The sequence below is a fragment of the Pogona vitticeps genome, chromosome 5 (assembly GCF_051106095.1).
Source record: "Pogona vitticeps strain Pit_001003342236 chromosome 5, PviZW2.1, whole genome shotgun sequence".
In the NCBI taxonomy this organism is placed as follows: Eukaryota; Metazoa; Chordata; class Lepidosauria; order Squamata; family Agamidae; genus Pogona; species Pogona vitticeps.
Window position 1 is genome coordinate 22,165,776 of NC_135787.1, and position 25,115 is coordinate 22,190,890.

Here is a 25,115-nt window from a genome sequence, read left to right on the forward strand (position 1 = left end):
TTCACTATCTGGAAAACCATGAAAAAAGGTTGTTGTAAGCCAGTATTGACTTGATGACACCAGATTCTGATCATTATAATGTTGAAAGACCAACAGCGAGGCCACTCAGCTCCTCCTTTATACTGTCCCCCCTGTACTCCAAACTTTCATGTGTTCCATGCATTTTTTATAAGTAGAATAGGAGTAGATTCATTCAACAGTTTTTTTTTTGAGAGCAAAATATTTATTTTTAACACAAGTACTTATAAAAACGAGACAGCAAAAGGAGAGGCATTCTGACCTGTGCATGACAGAAGGGAAATGCCTCTTCTACAAAGATGCCTGCTGTCCTGCATTACTTTGTAACAGACAATTTAAAAATAATAGAAAATGTATGCTAATTATAAAATATAATTGACAGAGGTTGGAAAACTGAAAGCACTTGTGTAGGAGAAAGTCCATTGAACTATGAGATTTACTTTTGAATACACACAGGTAGGATTTCATTAGTTACACTTGCTTTTGGGATCACTTTGTTTTAATGAGACAGAAAGGGGAAAGATGTATCTTTTCTTAGAATGATGCAGAATTGTTCCAAAGACTGTATATGTCCAGGGTCAGTTTAGATCACCTTTGTCTGCTGACGACTGATCATCAGAAGGGCATCTGCAACCTCTCCCATAAACTTTGTATTTGCTTTGAGTACTGAAACTGGATGTCTTTCCACTCCACAATCAACTCCTGGGAATCATCGGAAGATCTTAATCTTCTCCTGCTGGTTGGCACTTGTATTCCGAATCAAGTCACAGACTGTATTCCAGCAGCTAAATGGCTTCTCCAAATTATGCACTTTGCTTCTTCCAGATATTCTACAAAATTTCCACATCAAGGGTGACAGTAAGATTGGATCCTGATTGAACATCATAATTCTTCTTCTGTCAGTGTATGAACTGCTGTTTTCAGAGTATCTGTAATGTACTCCAAAGGCCTTCAGGTTTCTGCAGGCCCTTACTGGGCACTACGGTTCCTAGCCAGCCACCTTGAGCATCAATCCATAGGTCTCTGTGGAAACACTTTTTGCGACACTCCTATACTGTTCTAGGTGTCGCCATTTCTTCTCCTGTTACAGGGCCATGATCTTCTTGGTTGTTTGAACCAGTAGCTTTGTGGAGAAGCTGAGGTCCTGCAAGGCCAATTATCAGAGCTCCAATCGGAGCTGTGATCAAGATTGCCAGGAAAGCTACTGTCAAGACATCCATGCCGTATTTTTCTAATGTTTCATCTTGTTGAGCTCGTGCTGTATCTAAAGCAACGGAACCAATTGCAGCCTAGCAGGAAACCAAAACAACAGTGTCCATTGTTAAGAAAACATAACCTTTAAAGTTCCCTCTGCACAGAATCTCCCTACTTGTTTTGAAATAATGAAATGTGTGAGTTGACAAGGATGTTTTTAATTACTTATTTTTACATACATAATATTCACTATATAATTGTTTAGCTTTGTTTGAAATAAAAATTATGTAATAAAATATATTTTATTGTTATTAATAAACTATCTGTCCAGTGTAAGAAAAAGAAAAGGGGAGTATGAGAGCCTGCAGCAACTTCCAGCCATGGCTATGGGACTAGAAATGCACCATCAGGCTTTTGTATTTTGTTGCTTATTAAGAAGTGATGTTGACAAAGTAGAAAAGAAGAGGGAAAGATTTACACTACAGAGGAAGACGAGCACTTGATTACATTAGCTCCATTCCCCCCCCCCTAATTTGTTTACAAGGATCAAAATATCCTTCCTACTCATTTGCAAACAATACAGATGGGCTGGAAAGAAATACTGTACCTGAACAGTTGCCTTGGGGATCCATGCCAGTGAAATAAATATTTTCTCTTTGATGTTAAAGCCAGCAAAACACACCAACAGGAAGGTTGCTGTAATTCGGGCGGCTAGTCCAATAAACAGTGTGGCCACACAAAGACCTGCAACAGAAAAATGTCAACATTCCCCTAAGAAAACAACAACCAACAGTACCCCAAATATATTCAACGTATGGGTAAGAAAACCCCAACAACATTAGTCACATATCAGGCAATTTAATACAATAGTACCTCGGTTTGCAGATGCCTCAGTTTACGTAATTTTCAGTTTACAAACCAAAATCGTTAATAAATAAAGCCCCGGTTTACATTGTTTTCTTTTCTTTTTTTCATACTACGAAAGGGTTTTCTCAGGGTGCATTGCGCATATAGCGGTGTCCCTTTTGTAGCATAGTTGCCATTTTGGTTTGCGAAGTTTCCATAATACATAATGTCACATAGAATGGATCCGTTTCACAAACCAAGATACTACTGTACATATAATTGTTGTAATATGCAGTGTTATGTATGTGACCTTCTTTTACTTTGCTTAGAGATACATGCGTTCCCATTTTTAGAAAGATGGTAACCTTTGAAAGATGAGCTACCCACAAATTCACTAACTGTCACAGCTCCTCTAAAATGACTTACCAACTGTTTCAGGTGAAAGGGACGCAACAGATATTTCTGCTCCAATTAAGCCAAAGAGAAAGGGTTGAAAGATCTCCCAGGCAACTGCAATAATTTTTTCTACTTCTTTCTGCAATAAAAAAGACAAAGATCAAAATCATGCACTGCAGGAACTATTTCAACATTGGTCATCAAGTATGTATGACAAATATAAAATCAATTCCCTGTATGGGGTGGTATTTTAAAAAATCTTTTAAATAAATGAATATGAATTGTAGAACTTAAACTGTTTATAGCTTTGTCTCTCTTATTCTATTCTCATAGTTTTTCCATCACTTTTCCAAGATATGGAGGCCTGAAGAGACAATTCTGATGACTTAGTAGACATTTTGGACAAGTGATAAGCAAGCAGTGGTAACCTGTGGGGCCACATCTATCCCTCCATGAAATTTTTTTTTAAATCATGTTTGCTTAAAAGCACACAGACACAAGTCAAAATCCTTTTGCATTGCACAGTAATGTTTGTTACAGAAGATCACAGTGAAATCAGAACCAAAGAAGACTTGAACCCACATATCCTGAGCCCTAATCCAGCATCCTAACCACTATAGCACAGTGGCTATATTGATTCAAATGGGCTTCCTCTATCTATGCCTTACTTTAGCACACTAAGTCATAATAAGAGTTAGGACCATATGAATCAATGGAACCTATGGATAACTTGATTCACTAAATACCCATTGGCCCAATGTGCTTTTACCCAAGTGCGATTTACTATACTAAGGAACAGGATGTTGGTAATATGATAGGTAAAAAAGGTATAAGGAAGCTGGAAGGCTTCCAGGAGTAGCAATACAAGCCACTGTAACAAACAATTGTATTCAAAACAGAATAAAATACACATCGAGGCATTCAAACATCACAATTCAGGGACAGGAGTGCCTGTGTACTGGCTGAATGTGGTATGGTCTCCCTTGCTGGGCAAAACAACACTGCTGATATAATTCTGTCCTGTCCCCACTATTGAAGAAGTTCAGTTCAACTGCATGTCCAACTAGAGGAGCTCCACCGAATCAATGGAATTTATACATTTTTTGTGCTGACTCACTGTTCAGTGTGGTTACTCTAGGTGGGAAAAGAAATCTGTCTTCCCCTGACTTTGATTTTGTTATGTACCCTGAATAGCAACATTCACACATATGGGAGCCATGTCACTTGTAGGAAAAGTAAAGTAAAGAAAGAAATAAGGCCAAAAACAAAAAACAAAAACACCCCACAACTCTTCCAAGCTCTGACTATGTTTGTTAGATGTATGAAGAACCTGGATGGGAGGAGAGAGGAGGCACTCCATGCTTCAATATTTTGTTGCTTATGCAACTTACCATGCGTGCTTCACAAAATCTGGCATTTTGGAATCAAAATGGTTTCTCAGTTGGCGGTTAACTTAAAACACTTACTTTCTCATCCGCCCAGGCTATACCAGCCAGAAAGGCCAAGACGATTGTGCAGAGCCCTCCTGTTCCAGGGAAACCAAAATACATGCTGGCGAAGACGGCGAACATAGACAGGCCCAGCACAAAGAACGCTCTCTTCCATGCAAGGGATACCTAGAACCAGGGGAGGAAAATGGGAGACAGCAGTTGGCCATCTTCACACTTAGTTTGACAGAGATCTTAATTTATCACAGCTGCCTTCAAAATAAACATACAAACAATTTGTTAAAAAGGATTCCTACTCCAGAAACACAGAGCTCATTTTAAGCATTCCCTGCTCCTCCATATTCCAAGGGATTGAAAGATGGATGCTATTCAAACCATTTTCTTCTTTACCTGATCCTTGCTTGGAAAATAGCGAATGAAAATTCCCAAGAGGCCACCAGCTGCTATGCCAACTGCAACTTCCAGCACACCACGGAGGATATTGTCAAGGGTTGAGCCTGTTTGGACAAAGCAGAAGAAGGTCTCAACAGATTTCTTTAAGAGATCTATGCAGGCTCCTACTTATAAGCTCAGTTTTAACTGCCAGCAGTAAGATCCCAAGCCTTGATTAACAAAAGGACTTTCAGCAATGGTAGGCTTTCCCAGCCTACTGCCCTTCAGCTGTGTTGAACTACATTGCTAATCATCCCAGGCAAAAGACATGTAGGGGATGATGGGATAAGTAATCAAACATCTAGACGGCACCAAGTGCAGACATCCATTGCATGGCAAGACAGTTCTGAAGCTAAACCAGACATAAACAAAAACAATGGGTGCAATCAGACAGTGGTGTAGTTTGCATTCTGGACCCATTGTGGTGGTCCAGTTTGAGATAACTTCTAGTCACTAAATTTGATTTATTTATTAGATTTTTATCCCGCCCTTCTAGACAATGTCTACTCAGGGCAGCTTGCAATAAAAGTATTCATAAAACTGTTAAAACAACAATTAAATTGACAATAAAAATATTAATCAAGATGGGAAAATATAAATAAAAATATTTGTTTCATTATTCATTGCATTTAAGGGCTTTAAATGCCATTGTTTCATTAAAAAGAGTATTGCCTTGTGAAAGGAGGATTTGTTCAGCTTCAGCCAAAATGCTGCGAGCCTAAAAATGGCCGGTATAGATCACACCCATGGAGGGTAGAGCTACCACTGGCTGCTAGTGGAGGACCAGAAACAGCATCTCCTCCAGATACCCATTAGTAGGAAGGAACAAGAAAAGGCCATTGCCAGTCTTTTCCATGTGGACATCCTAGATGTGTAGCCTGCATAATTAACTTGTATACTGCACAGCGAATGCTTTAAGTGCTATGGGGTGGCATATAAGCAGCATGCTTTTTTTTTATTTGTACAGGATGTACAAATGGTGCACAGGAAATCCCAAACTAGCCTGATCCTATTCTGTGCTGAATTTGGACTTTTTGGTTCAGTGACATGGGAGTGCTCTCTTTTTTGGAGCTAGACTGGAGCAGATGGGACCACATCATGTACGCATGGAAGAGTTGCTTGGATCCAATGTGATTCTGTATTGCCATCTGATTGCATCCTCTACTACCTAATGCAGGTGATAGTAGAGCTGCTATTTTTTTAAAATGCAAACTACTCTTATAATGTGTTCATGCAAAAACATCAGCTAGAAAAACTGATGTGACGTATCAGTTCTGTGCAGTAGCCAGGGTACCTGAAGAGAAGGCTATGCCTAAACAGGTGTTGAAACCTGTGATGGCCAGGATATCGTCGAAGCTTCCAGCAGCCATTAACAAGGTTGGGACGCCCTTGTCAACACCATATCCTCCTGCCTGTAAAACCAACATAGAGGGGACCACAACAGCAGGAGAAACAGCGCCTAGAACAAATCTGAAGATATACAGGATCAGTCCTTCTGTCCATTTGTGAATTTTTCTTTCTTTCTTGATTGTTTACTGCAGCATGCCCCCCAGCTCACTCTCTCCCACAAAAAATAGGAACTGTATTTTCCCTGTGTTATGAGATGGGCTGTCTCCCCTTCAGTCCAAATAATGCTACTCCATATGTGTCCATGCATGTGCACAGCTCATGGTTTCACACACATATCCTTTAACAATGGAACATAAATATCACCAGGCATCAGAACTCATATACTGTCCAGAGTGGCCTTGGCTGCCAGATGGGTGGTATATAAATCAAATAAATAAACAAATGTCTATTATTTTACAGTGCCAAAATACAAGAAAACAAAGTGTATGTGATGGGCATCTTTGTAACTTAAGCTTTCATTGCAAGTTGGGGAAAAGTTACTTTTCCCCACCTCTGGATTTTATAACTGCAAGCAGAAGAAATGCAACACTTAGAAGCTGGAAAAAGCTGCTTACCCTAATATAAATCCCCACTGCCAAGGTAGACCCATGAGAAAGTGAGACAGGACAGCTGTTGTACATGCTTCGGTCACACAGGGTCCAAAGCTCAATCTTAAGCAGACAGCCTTCAGCTTTTTCAGAGCCTGAGAGATAAAATATAATGAGGAGTTACTAGTCACATTTTTAGTACAAATAAAGCCTCTGAGAGTTTTTCTGCTCTGCACAGCCTTCAAATTAAAGTGTCAAATAAGGGCTGCCGAGATCTGATGGTTGTGAGATTCACATCCTACTCTGAAAACAGCAGAAGCCACTGCCAAGCTTAGAAAAATTGATTTTTGCACCACTGTCCCCAAAATTCCCCTACCTGAATGGCTACATTTCTAAGTTCTAGCTCTCATTCTGCCAGAAGCTAGGATAGGGAGCTGTAGTAAAAAATGTCATGGAGTGAGCATGTGAAGTGAAACATGGTGGATCAGAGGATCTTCTCTCATGAAAAATTCTTATACTAGCCTTATATGTATCTGAAGCTAAAACCATAGCTTAGTATTCATTGAACCTCTAGCTAAGTGGTTCCCAACCTTGGGTCCCCAGGATTTTTGGGAGTTGTAGTCCAAGAACATCTGGGGACCAAACGTTGGGAACAACTGCTCTAGCTCATGCACTTCCCTCTCCTATTATGTAACCATGAGAAGAAGTTTGGAAGCTTTCACTACGTTTCAGATTAACTGTGTCTTACTGCCTTACTTGAAGTGATTGCCACTTGTACTCTACATGACACGGCCTGGCATCCTAGCAAAACAAAGACAGAAACTTATTAAAATTGCAGTGTATGAGTCAAGAATGGACTAAAATGAACAAGATGCACAAAAGGCCACAACCTACAAAATCCACTCTATAAGGGGAAATGGGTTTCTATGCACCGAACATGTAGCTTGTGCAAGAATGTAGACCATATTTCTTGAATGTCTCCCCATAAGGAAATGATCAGAAGATGTCAATGAGGTCTGAAATAGGTTTGTGTTCCTACTCTTGGGTGTAGGCTGAGTTCCCTCCAAATTGTACACCTGTGCTGAGGTGACACTAATTTAGGATGCATTTAGGAGTCCTTTCCATATTTCCCACCATTAAAGACCAGTATGGCACAGTGGTTATTGTGCTGGGTGGAGGCTTAGGAAATTCAGCTTCAACTATGCCATAACATTCACTGGATCACCTTGAGCCAATTATCCTTTCTTATCAACCACACAGGGGTGTTGTATGATAATAATATGAGGAGAATAAGCCATGACCTCCCTTTAAGCTTACTGGAGAAAAGTGGAGAACAAAGGTAATGAAGAAAAAAAATAAACAAAATAAAATAAATTTCAGACAGAAGCTTAGCCTAACCTTCTTCCTGACATGCTATTTTCCTACACAGTGGGAAACTTGTTTTTTTCCTACACATTATGGAGAAATATTCAGACATCCCTGTAGCAGCAGTACCCCCAAAATTCTCAAGTGATACAGTGGTGCCTTGCTTTACGATTGCCCCGCATTACGACGAAACCACTTAACAACCTTTTTGCGATTGCAATTGCGATCTCAAAACGATGGTCTGAATGGGAAAATTTTGCTTTGCGATGATCGGTTCCCTGCTTCGGGAACGGATTCTTCATAAAACGATGTTTTTCGAACAGCTGATCGGCTGTTTCAAAATGGCCACTGGGCACTTAAAATGGCTCCCTGCTGTGTTTAGGGACGGATTCCTTGCTATACAGACAGCGAAAATGGCCGCCGTATGGAGGATCTTCACTGGACGGTGAATTTTTACCCCATTGGAACGCATTGAACGGGTTTCAATGCGTTTCAATGGGGTTTTTATTTCCGCTTTACAGTGTTTTTGCTTAACGTCAATTTTCCTGAAATGGGTTATCGTCATTAAGTGAGGCACCACTGTATAGTCCAGGCACAGCTTTACCACTTCAATGCAGTATGCACCGCATTCTAGTCCAACATTTTGTATGCTTCAAACAAAATTAGATGATACAATACTCTACCTTTGGGTCAAGGCCAAGACCTGCACGGACCAAGATAACAGAGAGGGCAATATTTCTCAGGGTGGCTCCCCATTTCACATCAATCTGGACTATATCACTGATTGAAGGAATATTTCTGAGGAGAAATCCAACAAGTAGCATTCCTACAAGGGATAGAGAGAGTCATCTTAGGGCTTGGTTAGATGGCCACATTGGAGAGGGATGGATCAATATAAATTGGGCTGTTTAAGGTCGCTTAGAGAAGTGTGGTCTGATCCTTGCATCAACATGCAAGAATTGGGTAGTTTGGGGTCAGGAAACCATACCACATCTCAAGCAATCCTGTTTAGCATGATCAAGATCTTCCCTTTAATAGGAAATATTGTTTCCTTTTAAAGATTTCTCAAGATCATTAAGAGGCTTGATGGCTGTTCCTCTGGAGAAGCTGGTTAATAAACTTGAGGAATGCAAATCTTCTCAAGACTTTGGAAGATTTTTTTTTTTAAAAAAAGCCCTGTCAAAGCATTGCTGATGTGCTTTTATCAGTCAGCATCCATTAAAAAGATATTGAAAACTTTCCCTTGCTTTCCCTCCAAAGGTGAGCTGCAAGGAAGGTTTAAAGAAAAGGCTTCCTGTTTCTCAAGATCGTTAAAGGATTTCTCCAAAGCGATAGCCATTTTTTTAAAAAAAAAATTGTAATTGGGCATTGTTGGACGGGGTCTGTAAAAACCAGAATTTCCAAACTCTAATTTGGTTATATTGCCATGATCCAACAATAAAACACTTACCAAGAAGAGGAGGAAGTGGAGGCCAACCAGGAAATCTAATGAGGCCCATAATATTTCCACCAAGGACAGCAAAAAAGAAGAGGAACAAAATTCCAAAGAGGTTCCCACCAGGAAGACATTCATCACCTGTTATAGACCAGATGACAGCCCAGACCAGAACTATGCCCATCCCTAAAAGAAAAAAGGTGAAGACATTTAAGCATTTCACAGAGTATTTTTAGCATTTCCTAATATATGTATTTATAAAAGCCTCCTATATGAGAATGATTTGTAATTAAAGCACTAGAGGAAACAAAAATTGTCCTTGTGATGCCAATATTTTTGGAGCCGTTTATTTTCTTTTGTCCTAGGGCTTCTTTTATTATTATTTTTCAGAAATGTTGATAAATATGCAGTTTGTTGGCATGAATCTTCCAATACAGAAAGTTGTTGGTAAATCAAAAATACATGGGTGTGCAACCAAATTGGAGGAATCCACGTTGCAGACCATGATGACAGCTGTGCCAGCATCTCACTGGGATTTAGAGAATTGGTATGTTTTGATACTGATGGTATTTATCATTTTAATATTAATATTTGTTTAATTCCTTTTTAATGTTTGTATACTTAACATGTTTAGCTTTCAAATACTGTTTTTAATGATGTAAGCTACCTTCAGTCCTTTTAAGGACAAAGGTGGGATCTAACTAAGTAAGTAAGTAAGTAACAGGACTTCCCACATCATGCCAAAAAATGGAAAAGTTACTTTAGGGGACTTCAACTCTTAGAATCTCATACTGGCTACAGGATTCTAGGCATTATGGTTGATTCCACCCCCACCCACCCCAAACTCTGTATCATACACTATTTGCTTTTTAGAGGTAACAATTGCTTTGCAAATCCTTAGGCTTCCAGCCAAGCCAGTTGATAGCACAGAGGAATTAAGGAATCTTTCAACTACTGAGTTTTGTGAGAATTGGTAAGCACCCACATTAAATTTTATTAGTATGCAATAACAACCCCACTGCATGCTCATCTGTTCTCAAGATTACACAATCACCCAGTCTAGGAAAACTGCAGTGCAGCAATTTACAATGTGGCAAACAACCTCATCCCTACTCTTAAAATGCTGTGGAGCAAGCCTTATCAAATGGTAACAGTTGAACGATGCTGTTCTGATGGCCTACGGCAGCCTCTATGTAAGAATGGGTTTAGGACTTATGACTGATGCCTGCTTGTGCTACATGTTTAAAACATTTATTCAAAATTAATTTGGGCTCTCGGTGGTTTCCTATCCATTGGATCCACACTTTTAGTGATGCTGCATCCAGTATCCAAGATTGCTCCTTGGACCCCATTTTTTTCGAGAAGGAGTAATCGCCACTGGCTGTGCAATTACTTTGGTTGAGACTTTTTTTTTAACTGCAAAGCCCACTTGCTTCTGAGCTAGGCACCTTAAACACTTTGCTGAGTGTGCCAGAGGTAATTTTCCTTCTGTCTTCAGAAGTTTTTAACAATACATTTTGCCTGAATAAAAGAACAAGGCACTTCTGTGCATGTTCCTGGACATGGTCCAGTTTCAATACATCTTTGTAGCACTGCAATCTCACTTCCATCTTTTTTGGCTGCTCCTTTCTGGGTGTGAGAACACTAAGATCTGGCATAATGACTAAGAGCTTGCAATTACGCTTAATACAATACTGAGTACGAAGAGAAGGCAAACAATGGTAATGGAGATGTTAGAAGTCTCTACGATTCAAGGAAATAATTTCATGAATGTTCTGTGGGGTCTGCTTAAAGCTCCTTAATTATTTACCAAATTTATACTCTTGGGTAGTTTTTTTCTCTCTCCCAAGAACTTAGAGGGCCTACAGAGAGGTCTCAGGCATTCTGCCATTTAGTGGCGTTTCAGGGACAAATCTAATCTAATTGGGTTTGGTTTAGCTTGGCTCAAGCAGTACAGCTCCATGCCTATCTTCCTTATCACTCTCTGAGCCATCCAAAGTAGCACATGCCTCAACTTTCCAGATGACCCCACATGCCTGTTACTCTGGGATAATGACCCCTTTCCTTAGTTTGAACAATAGATTTATTTCTACATCCCAGAACTCTTCTGTATGTATGTATGTATGTATGTATGTATGTATGTATGTATGTATGTATGTATGTATGTATGTATGTATGTATGTATGTATGTATGTATGTATGTATGTATGTATGCATGCATGCATGCATGCATGCATACATGCATACATACATACATACATACATACATACATACATACATACATACATACATACATACCCTGCCTATCTGGTCGTTGCGACCACTCTCCTCCAGCACCACAATTCAAAAGCATCAATTATTCAGCGGACAGCCTTCTTTATGGTCCAACTCTCACTTCCATACATCGCTACTGGAAAAACCATAGCTTTGACTATGTGGACCTTTGTCGGCAAGGTGATGTCTCTGCTTTTTAAGATGCTGTCTAGTTTCTCATTGCTTTCCTCCCAAGAAGCAGTCGTCTTTTAATTTCGTGGCTGCTGTCACCATCTGCAGTGACCATGGAGGCCAAGAAAGTAAAATCTGTCACCGCCGACATATCTTCCCCTTCTGTTTGCCAGGAGGTGATGGGACCAGTGGACATGATCTTAGTTTTTTTGATGTTGAGCTTCAGGCCATTTTTGGCACTCTCCTCTTTCACCCTCATTAAGACGTTTTTAAATTCCTCCTCATTTTCTGCCATCAGAGTGTTATCATCTGCTTATCGGAGGTTGTTGATATTTCTTGTGGCAATCTTAATTCCACCTTGGGATTCCTCCAGTCCAGCCTTTCGCATGATGTATTCTGCATATAAGTTAAATAAGCAGGGAGACAATATACAGCCTTGTCGTACTCCTTTCCCAATTTTGAACCAATCACCTGTTCCATATCTAGTTCTAACTGTTGCTTCCTGTCTCACATATAGATTTCTCAGGAGATAGATAAGGTGGTTAGGCACTCCCATATCGTTAAGCACTTGCCATAGTTTGTTGTGGTCCACACAGTCAAAGGCTTTTGCGTAGTCAATGAAGCAGAAGTAGATGTTTTTCTGGAACTCTCTGGCTTTCTCCACAATCCAGTGCATGTTAGCAATTTGGTCTCTAGTTCCTTTGCCCCTTCGAAATCCAGCTTGTACTTCTGGGAGTTCTCGGTCCACATACTGCTGAAGCCTACCTTGTAGGATTTTGAGTATAACCTTGCTAGCGTGTGAAATGAGTGAAATTGTACGGTAGCTGGAACATTCTTTGGCATTGCCCTTCTTTGGGATTGGGATGTAGATTGATCTTTTCCAACCCTCTGGCCACTGCTGAGTTTTCCAAACTTGCTGGCATATAGAGTGTAGCACTTAACAGTGTCATCTTTTAAGATTTTAAATAGTTCAACTGGAATGCCATCACCTCCACTGGCCTTGTTGTTAGCCATCCTTTCCACTTGACTTCACTCTCCAAGATGTCTGGCTCAAGGTCAGCAACCACACTATCTGGGTTGTCCGGGACATCCAGATCTTTCTGGTATAATTCCTCTGTGTATTCTTGCCACCTCTTCTTGATGTCTTCTGCTTCTGTGAGGTCCCTCCCATTTTTGTCCTTTATCATGTCCATCTTTGCACAAAATGTTCCTTTCATGTCTCCATTTTTTTTTAACATCTCTGGTTTTTCTCTTTCTATTCTTTCCCTCTATATATTTGCACTGTTCATTTAAGAAGGCCCTCTTGTCTCTCCTTGCTATTCTTTGGAAGTCTGCATTCAATTTTCTGTAACTTTCCCTATCTCCCTTACATTTTGTTTCCCTTCTGTTCTCTGCTATTTGTAAGGCCTTGTTGGACAGCCACTTTGCTTTCTTGCATTTCCTTTTCTTTGGGATGGTTTTTGTTGCTGCCTCCTGTACAATGTTACAAGCCTCCATCCATAGTTCTTCAGGCACTCTGTCCACCAAATCGAGTTCCTTAAATCTGTTCTTCACTTCCACTGTGTATTCATAAGGGATTTGGTTTAGATTATACCTGACTAGCCCACTGGTTTTTCCTACTTTCTTCAGTTTAAGCTTGAATTTTGCTATAAGAAGCTGATGATCAGAGCCACAATCAGTTCAGGTCTCTTGACTCCCTATTTTTTCTTTGGTGTCAGCTCTAGAAGGTGTTGTAGAATTTCAGCCTTTTCAGCATCGGTGGTTGGTGCATAAACTTGGATTACTGTGATGTTGAAAGGTCTGCCTTGGATTCGTACTGAAATCATTCTATCATTTTTGAGATTGTAGCCCAGTACAGCTTTTCCCACTCTTTTGACTATGAGGGCTACTCATAATCATTGGAAGGATTACAATACGTTAAAATGCAAATCAGTAAAATAATGGTACACCACAGGATGCTTAAGAGGGCAACCTTTCTTCTTCATTCTTATGTTCCCAGCTCCTTTATTTCCTCAACTTACCATATGTTACCATTTGGGCAAGTATGCCACGTGGTGGACAAGCACATATTTCCTTTATTTTTCTTAAGGCCATTGACTCAGTCTGAGATTCCTGAGGTTGTTGCTTGTAGCTGTTCAGCAATGCAGTTTCTTCGGTTTGTACATTACCATCAGCAGCTTTGGAATCCAAAACACTAGCTTCCTAAATTAAAACAAAGAAACAAATCTTAACCACAATAATCTCTAGGCTTCCACTCATGTGTCCAGTTAATTAAGGCTGGAACTCATATTTACTACAAAGTGCTACAGAACTACATGGAGCTTGCTCCCGAGTAACTATACTTAGGATTCATTGTAAGTTCCTGACATCTCTGACTCAGGCAGAGGTTCTGCTGTGTAAATATCATACTAATAAATTATTATTAAAAACGTTTGAAGCACTGGGAAAGGCTAAAAAGCTCTCTTGCATTCACATCTGAATTATTGGAAGAAACAAACTCTACTAAAGACATGGATGTTTCGGCAGGCCTTCCCATCAGATAACTCCTGACGTCCTTTCTTCCCCTCTAATTGTTTCTCTTCTGTCTAACACTTAATGCAATGTAATGTTTTGTGTTTCCACTGTTTTCTTAGTTAGAATTGTTCATATCTTTTATTGTTGTATTTTTATGACTGTTAGCTGCCTAGAGTGGTCCTCACCCGACCAGATAGGCGGGATATAAATAAAATAAATAATAATAATATAATAATACAGATCCATTCCAAAGGAACCTGCCTATCAACTGCACTCATCTTCTGAGGACCTGTTCTCTCCCCCAATACAACAGAGAACAAGGCAGGGAGGACCTTTTTGATCAGCTTTGTATTTAGAAGCTGTTATCCCTCCAGCAACAGTGTTTTGTCACTGAGGTTGCTTCTATAGTAAGCAAATGATCTGTAATTGCTAATTTAATCTGTAATCAGATATATGGCACAAACCCAGTAATACCTGTACATCTGACCATCTTTCTGTTTGCTGGGGGGGCTGTCGTTAGCCTTCTAATTTGTTCAGCCTACCTGATGCCCTGTTTCAGTGTCAGAGCCGAGATGTTGGTTCCTGAAAAGCCTGCCATGAAATGAACTTTCCCCATGTCTTATCACGTGATATAATGGGTTCAAAGATTAATTCTCCAGCTTAAATGACAGACAAGTCTAACACTTGTAAAGAAGAAAAAGTCCTAAGAATCTTGGGAACTGTAGTTTGGCACAGCACAGAACTGTCCTATGCTACAACTGCAGACTCAGTTAAGAGAACAAGGAGAAGAAAGGATAGTACGTCTGCCAAAAGAGCTGGAATGAGTTTTAGGGGCTGCAAAGATATGTTTGCCAAACTGCCAGCTAAAAAGAAGGGAGAACTTCTCCATGCTAGCAGGGCCATTTTTCTGAAGAAGGAGGAACTCATTCTGAAACCTGAGGAGAACTAGAACTCCTGCAAACCAGGATTTGGACCTTAAGCTACTGGCCATGGAGGCGACACCAAGCAGCATCATTCTATCTTCAGAAAGAGGACCTTGTTAGCCAGAAGCAGGACAAATGAGCTCTGTGGTGCAGTGGTTAAACTACAATAGTGAACTCAAGCCTCTGCTCATGACCTGAGGTCAATCTTGACAGGCTCAGGTAGCTGCCTCAAGGTTGACTCAGCCTTCCATCTGTCTGAGGTCAGCAGAATGAGTACTTAGCTCACTGGGGCACAAAGTGTTCCTTGCATAATTATATTGTAAACCACCCAGAGAGTGCTAAAGCACTTTGGGTGGTATATGTCAAAACAACAACAACAAGAACAGCAACAAGGTCTGTGCCTGTAGGGTGGGAGTGGGCTTATCCCAAGACTATATATACCCCAAGAACCACATGCAGAGTGTGTGTGTGTGTGTGTGTGTGTGTGTGTGTGTGTGTGTGTGTGTGTGTGTGTGTGTGTGTGTGTGAGTCTGTGTGTGTGTGCACATGGTTCTTTGGGTGGGATCAGAGGAAATGAAATACAAAAGATCATGACAATTGTGTTATGAACAATGGTAACGAAATTTCAAAGGGTTTGTTTATATATCCTGGCAATATGTAAAGGAATGTAGCTAATGTGAAAAGTCTGCTAACACACTAGTTAGTTAGGGGTTTCTGTATGAGGTGTTGCATCAATGAGTTCACACAAACCTTTCTATGCAAAATTTCCATTTTCTGAGTCTTCCCCTACCCTGCAGTCTATACTGCCTTCTTCTACCTCGGATTCTCAAATAATTCCCAAGGATCCCCCATCTCTTACCTCCATCTCCAGTCCTCAATTCCCAGAGTTTAGAAAAGCTACATTATTTTTACTACAGTGCCTAGAATCTCTGAGCTAACAGAGCCATTAGCCCTGCTTGTTAGAAGATTCTTGGATTTGTAGTCCCAAAAAGTAACTTTTCTAGATTCTGTCATGCCCTTTACAACCCTTGAGCTTCCCTCTCATAGACTCCTCCCCCAGCTTGCCATTTCCAGTTGTTGTGCTGTACTCCTCAAACCCTTTCTATAGACTGACAATCCTGTGCTACTTTTTCTATCCCACCCACATCTCCATTCTTCTAACAACATAGGACTGGGAAGAAGACAGATGAGAATTTCTGGATGATGTGCAATAGACCAGAAAGGATTTCCAACTCCCACTTGTTTAAGAATGAACAGCAATGATGGGAAAGCACCTTGCCTATAAATTAGTTTGCTGGAAAAGAACATTTGAGGAAAACCAGGACTGGATTTCTATGTAAAAGGATTTTGATTTGTTCCAGATCATAACTTATTGGCATGTGCTCAAAGGGATCCTGTTTCTTTATTTTTATGTCTCTTTGCCCAGAGCTTCAAAATATTACTTTTTAAAGGCAGTCTGACTTCCAGAATCCCCCCACATACCTGGGGGATTCTGGGAGTTGCCTTCTAAACATTCCAAAGACATCCAAATTCTGTCTGTCTGTCTCAGCCTCTTTTTGGCATCTGTCTACAATACTTGTTGAAACCCAGTGTGCAAGCCTGAAGTCGGCCCAGCCCTAAGGAAACAAATACCGCAGTGCCTTGACATAGTAGTATATCATCACCGGTCACATTTGCAGCTGGTGCTGTGCTTTCACTCTCTGCCAGCTTATCTTCTGCCATTTTGAGCAACCTAAGATTAAAAACAAAGAAAAGAAAAGAGAGAGAGAAAGGTGCTTTTCTATTGACAGATAAATTTGCAGGTGGCCTGCTTTAACTTTTACCAGTTTCAGATAATTTTCAATAGGATCAATACCTTCTTATCAGAGTTATTTTTAAAGTCATAGCAATCTCCTGCTTGGGCTCCAACACTAGCTGTATCTGTTGAACAAAACACCTTTTTTGGGGAGGGGAGACTACTAGTCTCACAGTTTCATAGCCAATGTGCCCAAAAAGTAACTTTTCCAAGCTTGGAGTTATCTATCAACCCTCCTAAGTGAAGATTTTCATCATCAGAAAAGGGAAATCAGCTATTCAAGCAGAGTTGTGGAAACACACAGTTCTTTTTAACACGATCATTTCTGCATCAGAGAACATTTCTATGTATTTTGGCATGCAAGTTGCACAGAATTTATTTATTTATTTATTTATTTTATTTATATCCCGCCTATCTAGTCGCGAGGACTACTCTAGGCGGCTTACAACAACGTTAAAATACAATAAAAATAAACAACCAATACAAAAACAGGTAAAAGAGAAAAAAGACAATAAAGAGATAAGAAAATCAAAAAATAGTTTTATGAGAAGGCCTGCCGAAACATCCAGGTCTTTAATAGATTCTTGAAAGTGCCCAGCGAGGGAGCTCCGCGAATGTCAGGAGGTAAGTTATTCCACAGGCGAGGAGCCACCGCCGAGAAGGCCCTATTTCTTGTTTTCTCTTTCCGGGCCTCCCTCGGGGTTAGGCTCCTCAGCCTCACCTCCTGGCTCGCCCGTGTGACCCGGGTAGAACTTGGTGGGAGTAGGCGTTCCGCCAAGTATCGAGGCCCTAAACCGTTTAGGGCTTTATACGTAAGCATTAGCACTTTGAAGTCGATGCGGAACCTGATGGGCAGCCAATGCAATGCGGCCAGAGTGGGCGAAATATGTTGGAATTTTTTCACTCCACTAAGTAATCTGGCCGCCGCATTCTGCACCACCTGTAATTTCCGCAGCAGCCTCAAAGGAAGCCCCACGTAGAGCGCATTACAGTGGTCTAATCTTGAGATTACGAGCGCATGTACTAAGGTGGTGAGCGCCCCCACTTCCAGGTAGGGCCGCAGCTGGGCTATCCGCCTAAGGTGAAAAAAGGCGGTGCGGACCACCGATGCCACCTGTGACTCCATGGAGAGCACCGGGTCCAGATGGATCCCCAAGCTGCGTACCCCATCCCTAGCAGGGAGAGTCACCCCCCCAAAAGAGAGGGAGTTACCCAAATCCCCGACTGTGGGGGGGCCCACCCTCAGCACTTCCGTCTTGTCCGGGTTCAGCCTGAGCCCGTTCTCCTGCATCCATTCCAGTATAGTCCCCAGGCAGCGCTGGAGGCACAGGACGGCTTCTCCTGCGGTTGGCAAAAAGGAGATGTAGAGCTGCGTGTCGTCCGCATACTGGTGGCACGAAGCTCCACACCCCCTGATGACCCCACCCAGCGGCCTCATATAGATGTTAAATAGCATTGGGGAGATAATCGACCCCTGTGGAACCCCACAATTGAGGCTCCACGGGGCCGAGACCCTCTCCCCAAGCTGGACTCTCTGGGGGCGGTCCTCCAAGAAGGAACGGAGCCAGGACAATGCCAGGCCACCTATTCCCAACTCGGAGAGCCTCCCCAGGAGGATACCGTGGTCAATGGTATCAAAGGCCGCTGAGATGTCGAGGAGGACCAACAGGGACACTTTACCCCTGTCGGCCTCCCTCAGTAGGTCATCACACAGGGCGACCAAAGCCGTTTCTGTGCCGTGGCGCGGCCTGAAGCCCGACTGGAATGGATCCAGGGCATCTGTTTCTTCCAAGAGCGCCTGAAGCTGATCGGCCACCACCCTCTCGACTACCTTGCTAAGGAAGGAAACATTGGCGACGGGCCTGTAGTTGCCAATTTCGTCCGCCGCCAAACTAGGTTTCTTCCTAATGGGCCTAATGAGTGTGTCCTTCAGGGCAGATGGAAATCTGCCCTCAAGGAGAGACCCATTTATAATAGCCGTGGCCCACTCCGTTGTTAACGGCCTGGCCGCTTTGATTAGCCAGGCCGGGCAAGGGTCCAAAGAGGAGGTGGTGGCACGACAGCGATCAAGCGCCCTGGAGACAGTATCAGACGTAACAGGCTGAAAGGTGTCCAAAATCACCGGGCAAGACGGAGCGCTGGACATCTCAGCTCGACTCACTGTACTCAAAAAAGGAGAGAGGTCCCGGCGGATGGCCTCCACTTTTGATTTAAAAAATGCTGCAAATTGGTCCGGCGAAAAACTAGGGGGAGGCCCATCACCCGGACCAACTCCGGAAAGGTCGCGTACTATACGGAATAACTCCGCCTGCTGGTTGGACGCCTCGCTTATCCGGTTAGCGAGGTATGATCTACTAGCAGCCTTTACCTTAGCAAGATAAAGGTTAGTAGCGACCCTGACAGCTATCCTATTAAAATCCGTCGGGGCCCCTCTCCACCTGCGCTCTAGCCGTCTCCTGACCCGCTTCCTCGCCCGGAGGTCCCGGTTAAGCCAGGGTGCCGGGCGGTCTCTGCGCCGGAGAGGGCGTTTAGGTGCGATCATGTCAGCAGCCCTAGTCGCGGCAGCAAACCAGCCATCCACCAGAGCCTCGACAGGAGCGCCAGCCAGGTCAGCCGTAACACCTCTCATGGCATCTTGGAATCCAACAGGATCCAGTAGCCTTCGAGGGCGGACCATAACAATAGATCCCTGCTCCCTGCAGGGGGGGAGAGCCATTTTAATGGTACACTTTATTAGGTGGTGATCCGACCATGACAAGGGTACCGACTCAAGGTCAGTCACCATCGAACCACTCTCGCTCCCATTGGTAGAAAAAACCAGGTCGAGTGTATGACCCCCCACGTGAGTGGGACCGTTGACATGTTGGGACATGTTCAAGAAGGCCATGGTCTCCAAGAACTCAAGAGCTGGACCAGATGTCTCCGCCCCCGCGCGCACATTGAAATCCCCCAGAATAGAAAAGTATACAACAAATGCCTATTGGTTCCACAAAAGAAGTGAATGTTCTGCCCAAACGTAAAAGCAATAAATCCAAAGCAATAAATTCAAACTGGATCAAAGTCTTAATTTTTAATTTGTGGTTATTATTGTTGGCCAACATAAGCACATATTTCTAATGGAAATGTGGAGTGTGAATTCAATAAATACAAATAAACAAATTGATTTAAAGCAAAGCATGCTGCCTCAATACTGCCCCATAGCTCTTAAAGTAGTCTCTAGTAGCTTTACAATTTAATTATGGTGGCTACACATCGCTCCCCCCTCCCTCGCAACAAGCTGGGTACTCAGCTTACCAACTTCAGAAGGATAGAAGGCTGAGTGAACCTCGAGTTGGCTACCTGTGGTTGCCCTTGGATCATAAGCAGAGTTCTGGCTGCAGTACAGCAGTCTAACCACTATGCCACGAGGCTCCTTAGATGAACCTTCTCTCAGCCTGCTGCTGATAAAACAAGGATTATTAGAAACTCAGCTGATTCTCTCCCCCCTGCCCAGGTCCATTCTGAAACAGTCTACAATGACCAGTTGGCTGAACACACTTTGGATCCACACAGAGGCCGCAAGCAAAAATAAGAAAGTCACAGGCATTCTAGATCACTAGAGCACAGGGATTAAATTCGCAGTCACTGAACTGGCAAGGGGAAAAGGAACTTCCCTGCTCCCATCCAACAATTTCAAATAAACTTTTAAAAGGAACACTGCATGAACTTCAATATAGTATAGAATGTATTTCTGAATCTGGCCAAGATGTTTTACACACTTCCAGTTTATCTTAGAGTGTGGCTTGCAACATGAAGTTAAGTAACCTTATTATTTTAAACCTGAATTTCCTTAGCTGATGATTTTTCTGCTTTTATTATGCAATAGTTTACCAAGTTAGCTAACTAAAATCAGTGCCACTCCCACAAGGTTGAAACAGGGTACTTTCTAAGTGTCAACATGCTCTATCCATTAGTACACATGAAACACTGTTCTGTTTCTTACTGAAGAAAAAGGTGTTTTTGTATAATGGTGCTGATAATAAAGTTTGCTTTAAGGAAGGCAAATGACTGAAATGGGTGTGAAGTGCACACAGAAGAATGTGTCGATGATTCTATCCATATCACATATCATACAACATTTCAGAGGTAACAAAAGAATTACAGTGCCTGTTTTGGACTAGAATTCTCAAAACTCCACAGCCAATATGCCCAAGAGACATACCTGCTGGTGGATTCTGGGATTTGCAGTCCTCAAAATAAGTTTTTGAAGTTGTATGTTAATTTGTTTACGTCAGAGAATTATGGTCAATTCCAGTTTTCTGGAGCATGTACCTTTTTGACATACGCCAATGGTAAGCTATTTCAGCAGGGCTGAGAGTCAATCCAGCCCCCCCCCCCCGGCCCCAGATTTGCTGGAAGTCCAAGAGCCACACTTTCAAAAGGAAGAGCTGGGAGGGGGGCATAAGCAAAGAAGGCAATTTGAACACTTAGGGTCTTGATAATTCTTGAAAGGGCACTACAAGGGTTTTTTTTTGTTAACTGAAAAATGAGTTAAAACTGAAAGGGCCATCTTGGACCCTCCAATGCCCCAAAAGCATTTTTTGAAAATATTAAAAACATGATGTTATGCAGCAGGGATCAGGGGGCTGGGAAACAGTCAAACATTGTTTAATTGCTTGTCATACCTTCTAGAGAGAGCACATGGGTAGTTTCAGAACTATTTTTCTTTTCAAAAAACTGTTTTCCTTTTGAGAGATTTGGACAGCCCGGGGAAATGCAAAAATGCCCCTTGAGTGTGTGTGTATGCAGCCTACATGCCACATAGCATCCACCCCAACATATAGTTACATTCACATGTTATAGTTTTAAGAGTACAGTACATGTAAAATGTAGAGCATACGAACAACTCCTTTAGAGACACAATATAAAAAGACACAAGTATACAGTCACTTGCCCACTCCCTTCTAAGGAATAATATAAGGATGTCTTTCTCCGTTTCAAGCTGGTTCGTTCTCTCTCTCTTTTTAAAGGTGTGCCACAAATTATTTACAGAGTAACCAAACCCCTCAAAACAGCTGGCTGGGTAGAATTAACATTGTGGGAACATTCTACCAATGGTGGAGAACTGGGACCCTAATTATGCCCATAGAACTTTTAAAAGTTCCTTTTTGAGATATAAAAGTTCCCAGAATCCTGCAGGCAACATGTCCAGGAGTCATTGGGGATTCTGAGAGTTGTAGTCTAAAATGACAATCTTCATAAATTCTGACATAATTCTACTGCTGATGGCTCCCAGCAAAATTTAATCCCAAAGAGGACTGGGGTGGGACAGGAGGAGCTTTGGATCGGCTACATCTTTAGGGCTGGATATTATTTCTAGCTGAGCACATTATCTTTTAATAAGTACCAATTATTTATTCATGAAATGGATTCTGTATCTCTCCACGAAATGTTCCAACTGCTAAAACTAGAACAAAAATGTAAAAATTCATAATTGGATTTGAACCTAATCTTCTTACATGAACAGAATTCAGGTTCATGGAATGTAGCTTCTCCTCTCTTTGCTGAGACTTACTGTGCTGAGTTAGGTAGGAGAGATGCCACTTATCATAAAGACAAGAACACATGTTCTTCGACTACAACTTCCAGAAGCCTTCACCACTACCTCTGCTGGCCAAGATTTCTGGGAGTTGATGTCCAAGAATATCTGGAGGCCCAAGGTTGGGGACCACTGCTCTAGATCATCTGGCCTATAGCTACCACCACCCATAGTTGGCGACCATTCTTGCAATCCATCCCATGGGGAAGCTGCAAGCTTGGGAAGGCTGATCTATAAATTTAAGGTGATGCTACTCAGCTAGTGCTCTGGGAGTGCATACCTCCTAATATTAGCAAATCTCAGATTAATTCCTATCTGTCTTTACCTGGGAGTCCATCCCGCTAAATGTAGAGAGGCTTGATTCTAAACTGACAAATGCAGGATTGCTCTGTGTCACTGCAGTCAAGATCTGCATAGATGTGCATTGTATCGGAAACTTAAAAATTTGTTTCCAAACCATGACAAAAATTTATGGGTGCCATTTTTGTCCTAGCGCGAATCACAATTTCTCCTGCACAAGATCCACAGTCCAAAGATTACATCCTGTGGCAGGAGGTAGAATTAAGAGCCTGGGGAAGGTACCAGGCACTTCAAGAGATTATCATTGTTACTATTCCGGCCACCCAGCTACAGTATTAGTAACCCCTGTTCTGAGTCAGGCAGGGACCATTCCTATCACACCTGTGCTTGGCACATTACAACTGCTCTGAGGCTCTTTTGCCAACTAGATCAAAGCCTGGGGAATAACTAGGTTTGCATGAGAACTCCCAGGACGCCCCAACTGGGGAACCGTGGGTCTTCTAGCCCCAGATAAGAGAGGGCCGCTTAAAAATGTTTGACCGAAGTCACTACCAAGCCATGGAAGCCAGTGCTTGTTTTGCAGCGATATTCTCCTGACTCTTGCAAACGCAGTCTACAAATCCTTTCAGCTTTTTAAGACAACTCCTTTTCTCCCTAAAAGGACAAGGCAGCCAACGAGACAACCCGGGTCCTTCTGCGAGCAAAAAGCATCATCCTCTCTCACCAGAGCAAGCCACGCAGCCCGTTCCCGCGCGCCAGGACCGTCGGCGAGCCTAGTCCTCCATTCCTCCGGGATGGTGGGATCGTCGCTAGCTCTCCTGACAGACGCCCGCCCGCCGGCCCGCTCGCTCCAGTTTTATTTCCAGGGACTAAATCGGTTTATCGTTCGAGGAGACAATATTAGAGCCTCCCTCGAGGGGGAAGTGGGCCGGTTTAGAGGAAAGCGCACGTGTCCCCTCGCCGAGCTGTGGCGGGGCAGCGACGCGGGAAGGAAGGGAGGGAGGAGAGAGAGGGACAGAACGGGAAGCCTACCTATGGAAAGGAGCGGCTCAGACACGGTTATGGAGCCGGAGAGGGTCCTCCGGAGGCAGCGACGACGACGAGGCCCGAGCGGCCTTCTTGTCTCGCTGTTGGCGCTCGAAGCTCCCTCGGTGCCAAGTCATTCAAGCCGCGGCAGCCATGCGCACCCGCAAAGCCGGCGGGGAGGCGCCCGCGCAGCGCCGGTGCTTGGCTGAAATCTCTCTTTTCCCCCACACGCTTTTTTTTGGCCTTTTTTTACGGGAACCCCCTCACCTCACAACCTGGAGTCACGCTGGTTTCAGTAACGGTCCGCCCCCCGCCTCCGCCTCACCGCTTCCAGAAGCTGGAGGACTAGAAAGAGGCGGCAGAGCCAGGAAAGGGATTAGCTGTTCGCCGCGCGCCTCGGCTGAGGGAGATGTCCCCTCACCGAGGATGAGGTGGAAAGGGGAAGGGAGCCGTATCCTGGCCTCGAGCGGTTGCTAAGTGCCCGTGGCTCTAGACATGCCGCAGAAGGCGTGGGGGCCATACCCCAGGAGGCTGGGCGGGGATGCTACAGGGTTCCCTCATAAGGGCTTAGTCGTGGTTTAGCGCCTGCTGGAGAGCGCCAGCTAGAAAGGAAGATGGGGCAGACGCTGTAAACGGAGACTTTCAAAGGGCACTGTACGAATGGGTCATCGCTGAAACCCATGGGGTGTGGCTACACCCCCTTTATAGTCCTCATTCGTCTTAGAGGAGGCCAGTCGTTTTCGTCCGGTCCCTTCCCCCCCCCCCTTTCCAAACCAAAACACTCCCCACAAAAACTGCAGTGGAGTGAATGAGAGTATCTCTTAACAGGAAGCATTAGGGTTCTCTGAATGGAAGCACCCCAATGGGGCTTTTCTGTCTTCTCTCAGGTTTTTTAAGAATTGCCTTCTAATCTAGAGCTAGAAAGTTTGTACACTAAACAGTCACTCTTCTGTGAAATGGAGGATTCATTCTAAACCTCCTCAATTCCTTCAGGACACCTGACAATTTGCACAGGTGTGTGATGGGTAGTCCGCAACAGGATTTTGATGTACGCAACTGCATACATCACAATGGAGACAAACGAATTACATGGTATAGGCTACTTTAAAAAAAGCAAGTCATAAAGTGTAAAGAGTCTGAAGCTGCTGTATTAGGCCCCCGCTGGTCATCTTTCACTGAACTGAAGTAGCTCTGCTATGTTGATGCCTTTAAATTTGTTGTCTATAACCACTGAAAATCAAAGGAAAGGAAGATGCAGAATATGATCAAACATGGAACCTGTTTTATTAGAAGCACGTTGCGTAGATTAAGAGCTTAATATGCATTGTAGCTGCATTAACAAATGATTATAAGCTGAACCCAGGTGACACGATGGATTTTATAAACAATAATAATAAAAAGAAAATTTTAAAAATGTTGTCTATAACCTTGTTACTAGAATAAAGATAAAGCAAAACAAGGA

General features: G+C 42.8%; 1 protein-coding gene across 6 annotated transcripts; it reads right to left on the bottom strand.

Annotated features, from left to right (window-relative positions):
- Window positions 1–200: 200 nt before the first annotated feature.
- Window positions 201–24,922, bottom strand: LOC110080463 (sodium/hydrogen exchanger 9B2). Of its 6 annotated transcripts, none has more exons than XM_073001850.2 (13): window positions 23,660–24,922; window positions 20,044–20,186; window positions 16,587–16,686; window positions 13,539–13,719; window positions 9,087–9,257; window positions 8,320–8,462; window positions 6,299–6,426; window positions 5,629–5,804; window positions 4,293–4,399; window positions 3,921–4,070; window positions 2,485–2,593; window positions 1,820–1,956; window positions 201–1,307 (listed from the first exon to the last, which is right to left on the bottom strand). In XM_073001850.2, the coding sequence occupies exons 3-13, from the start codon at window positions 16,674–16,676 to the stop codon at window positions 1,068–1,070; spliced, it is 1,632 nt and encodes a 543-aa protein (XP_072857951.2). In that variant the 5' UTR covers window positions 16,677–16,686; window positions 20,044–20,186; window positions 23,660–24,922; the 3' UTR covers window positions 201–1,067. The 6 variants fall into 6 exon arrangements, with proteins under 6 accessions (XP_072857951.2, XP_078250750.1, XP_072857952.2 ...); XM_078394624.1 differs by lacking the exon at window positions 23,660–24,922 and adding an exon at window positions 23,352–23,630; XM_073001851.2 differs by lacking the exon at window positions 23,660–24,922 and adding an exon at window positions 21,414–23,308.
- Window positions 24,923–25,115: the final 193 nt, after the last annotated feature.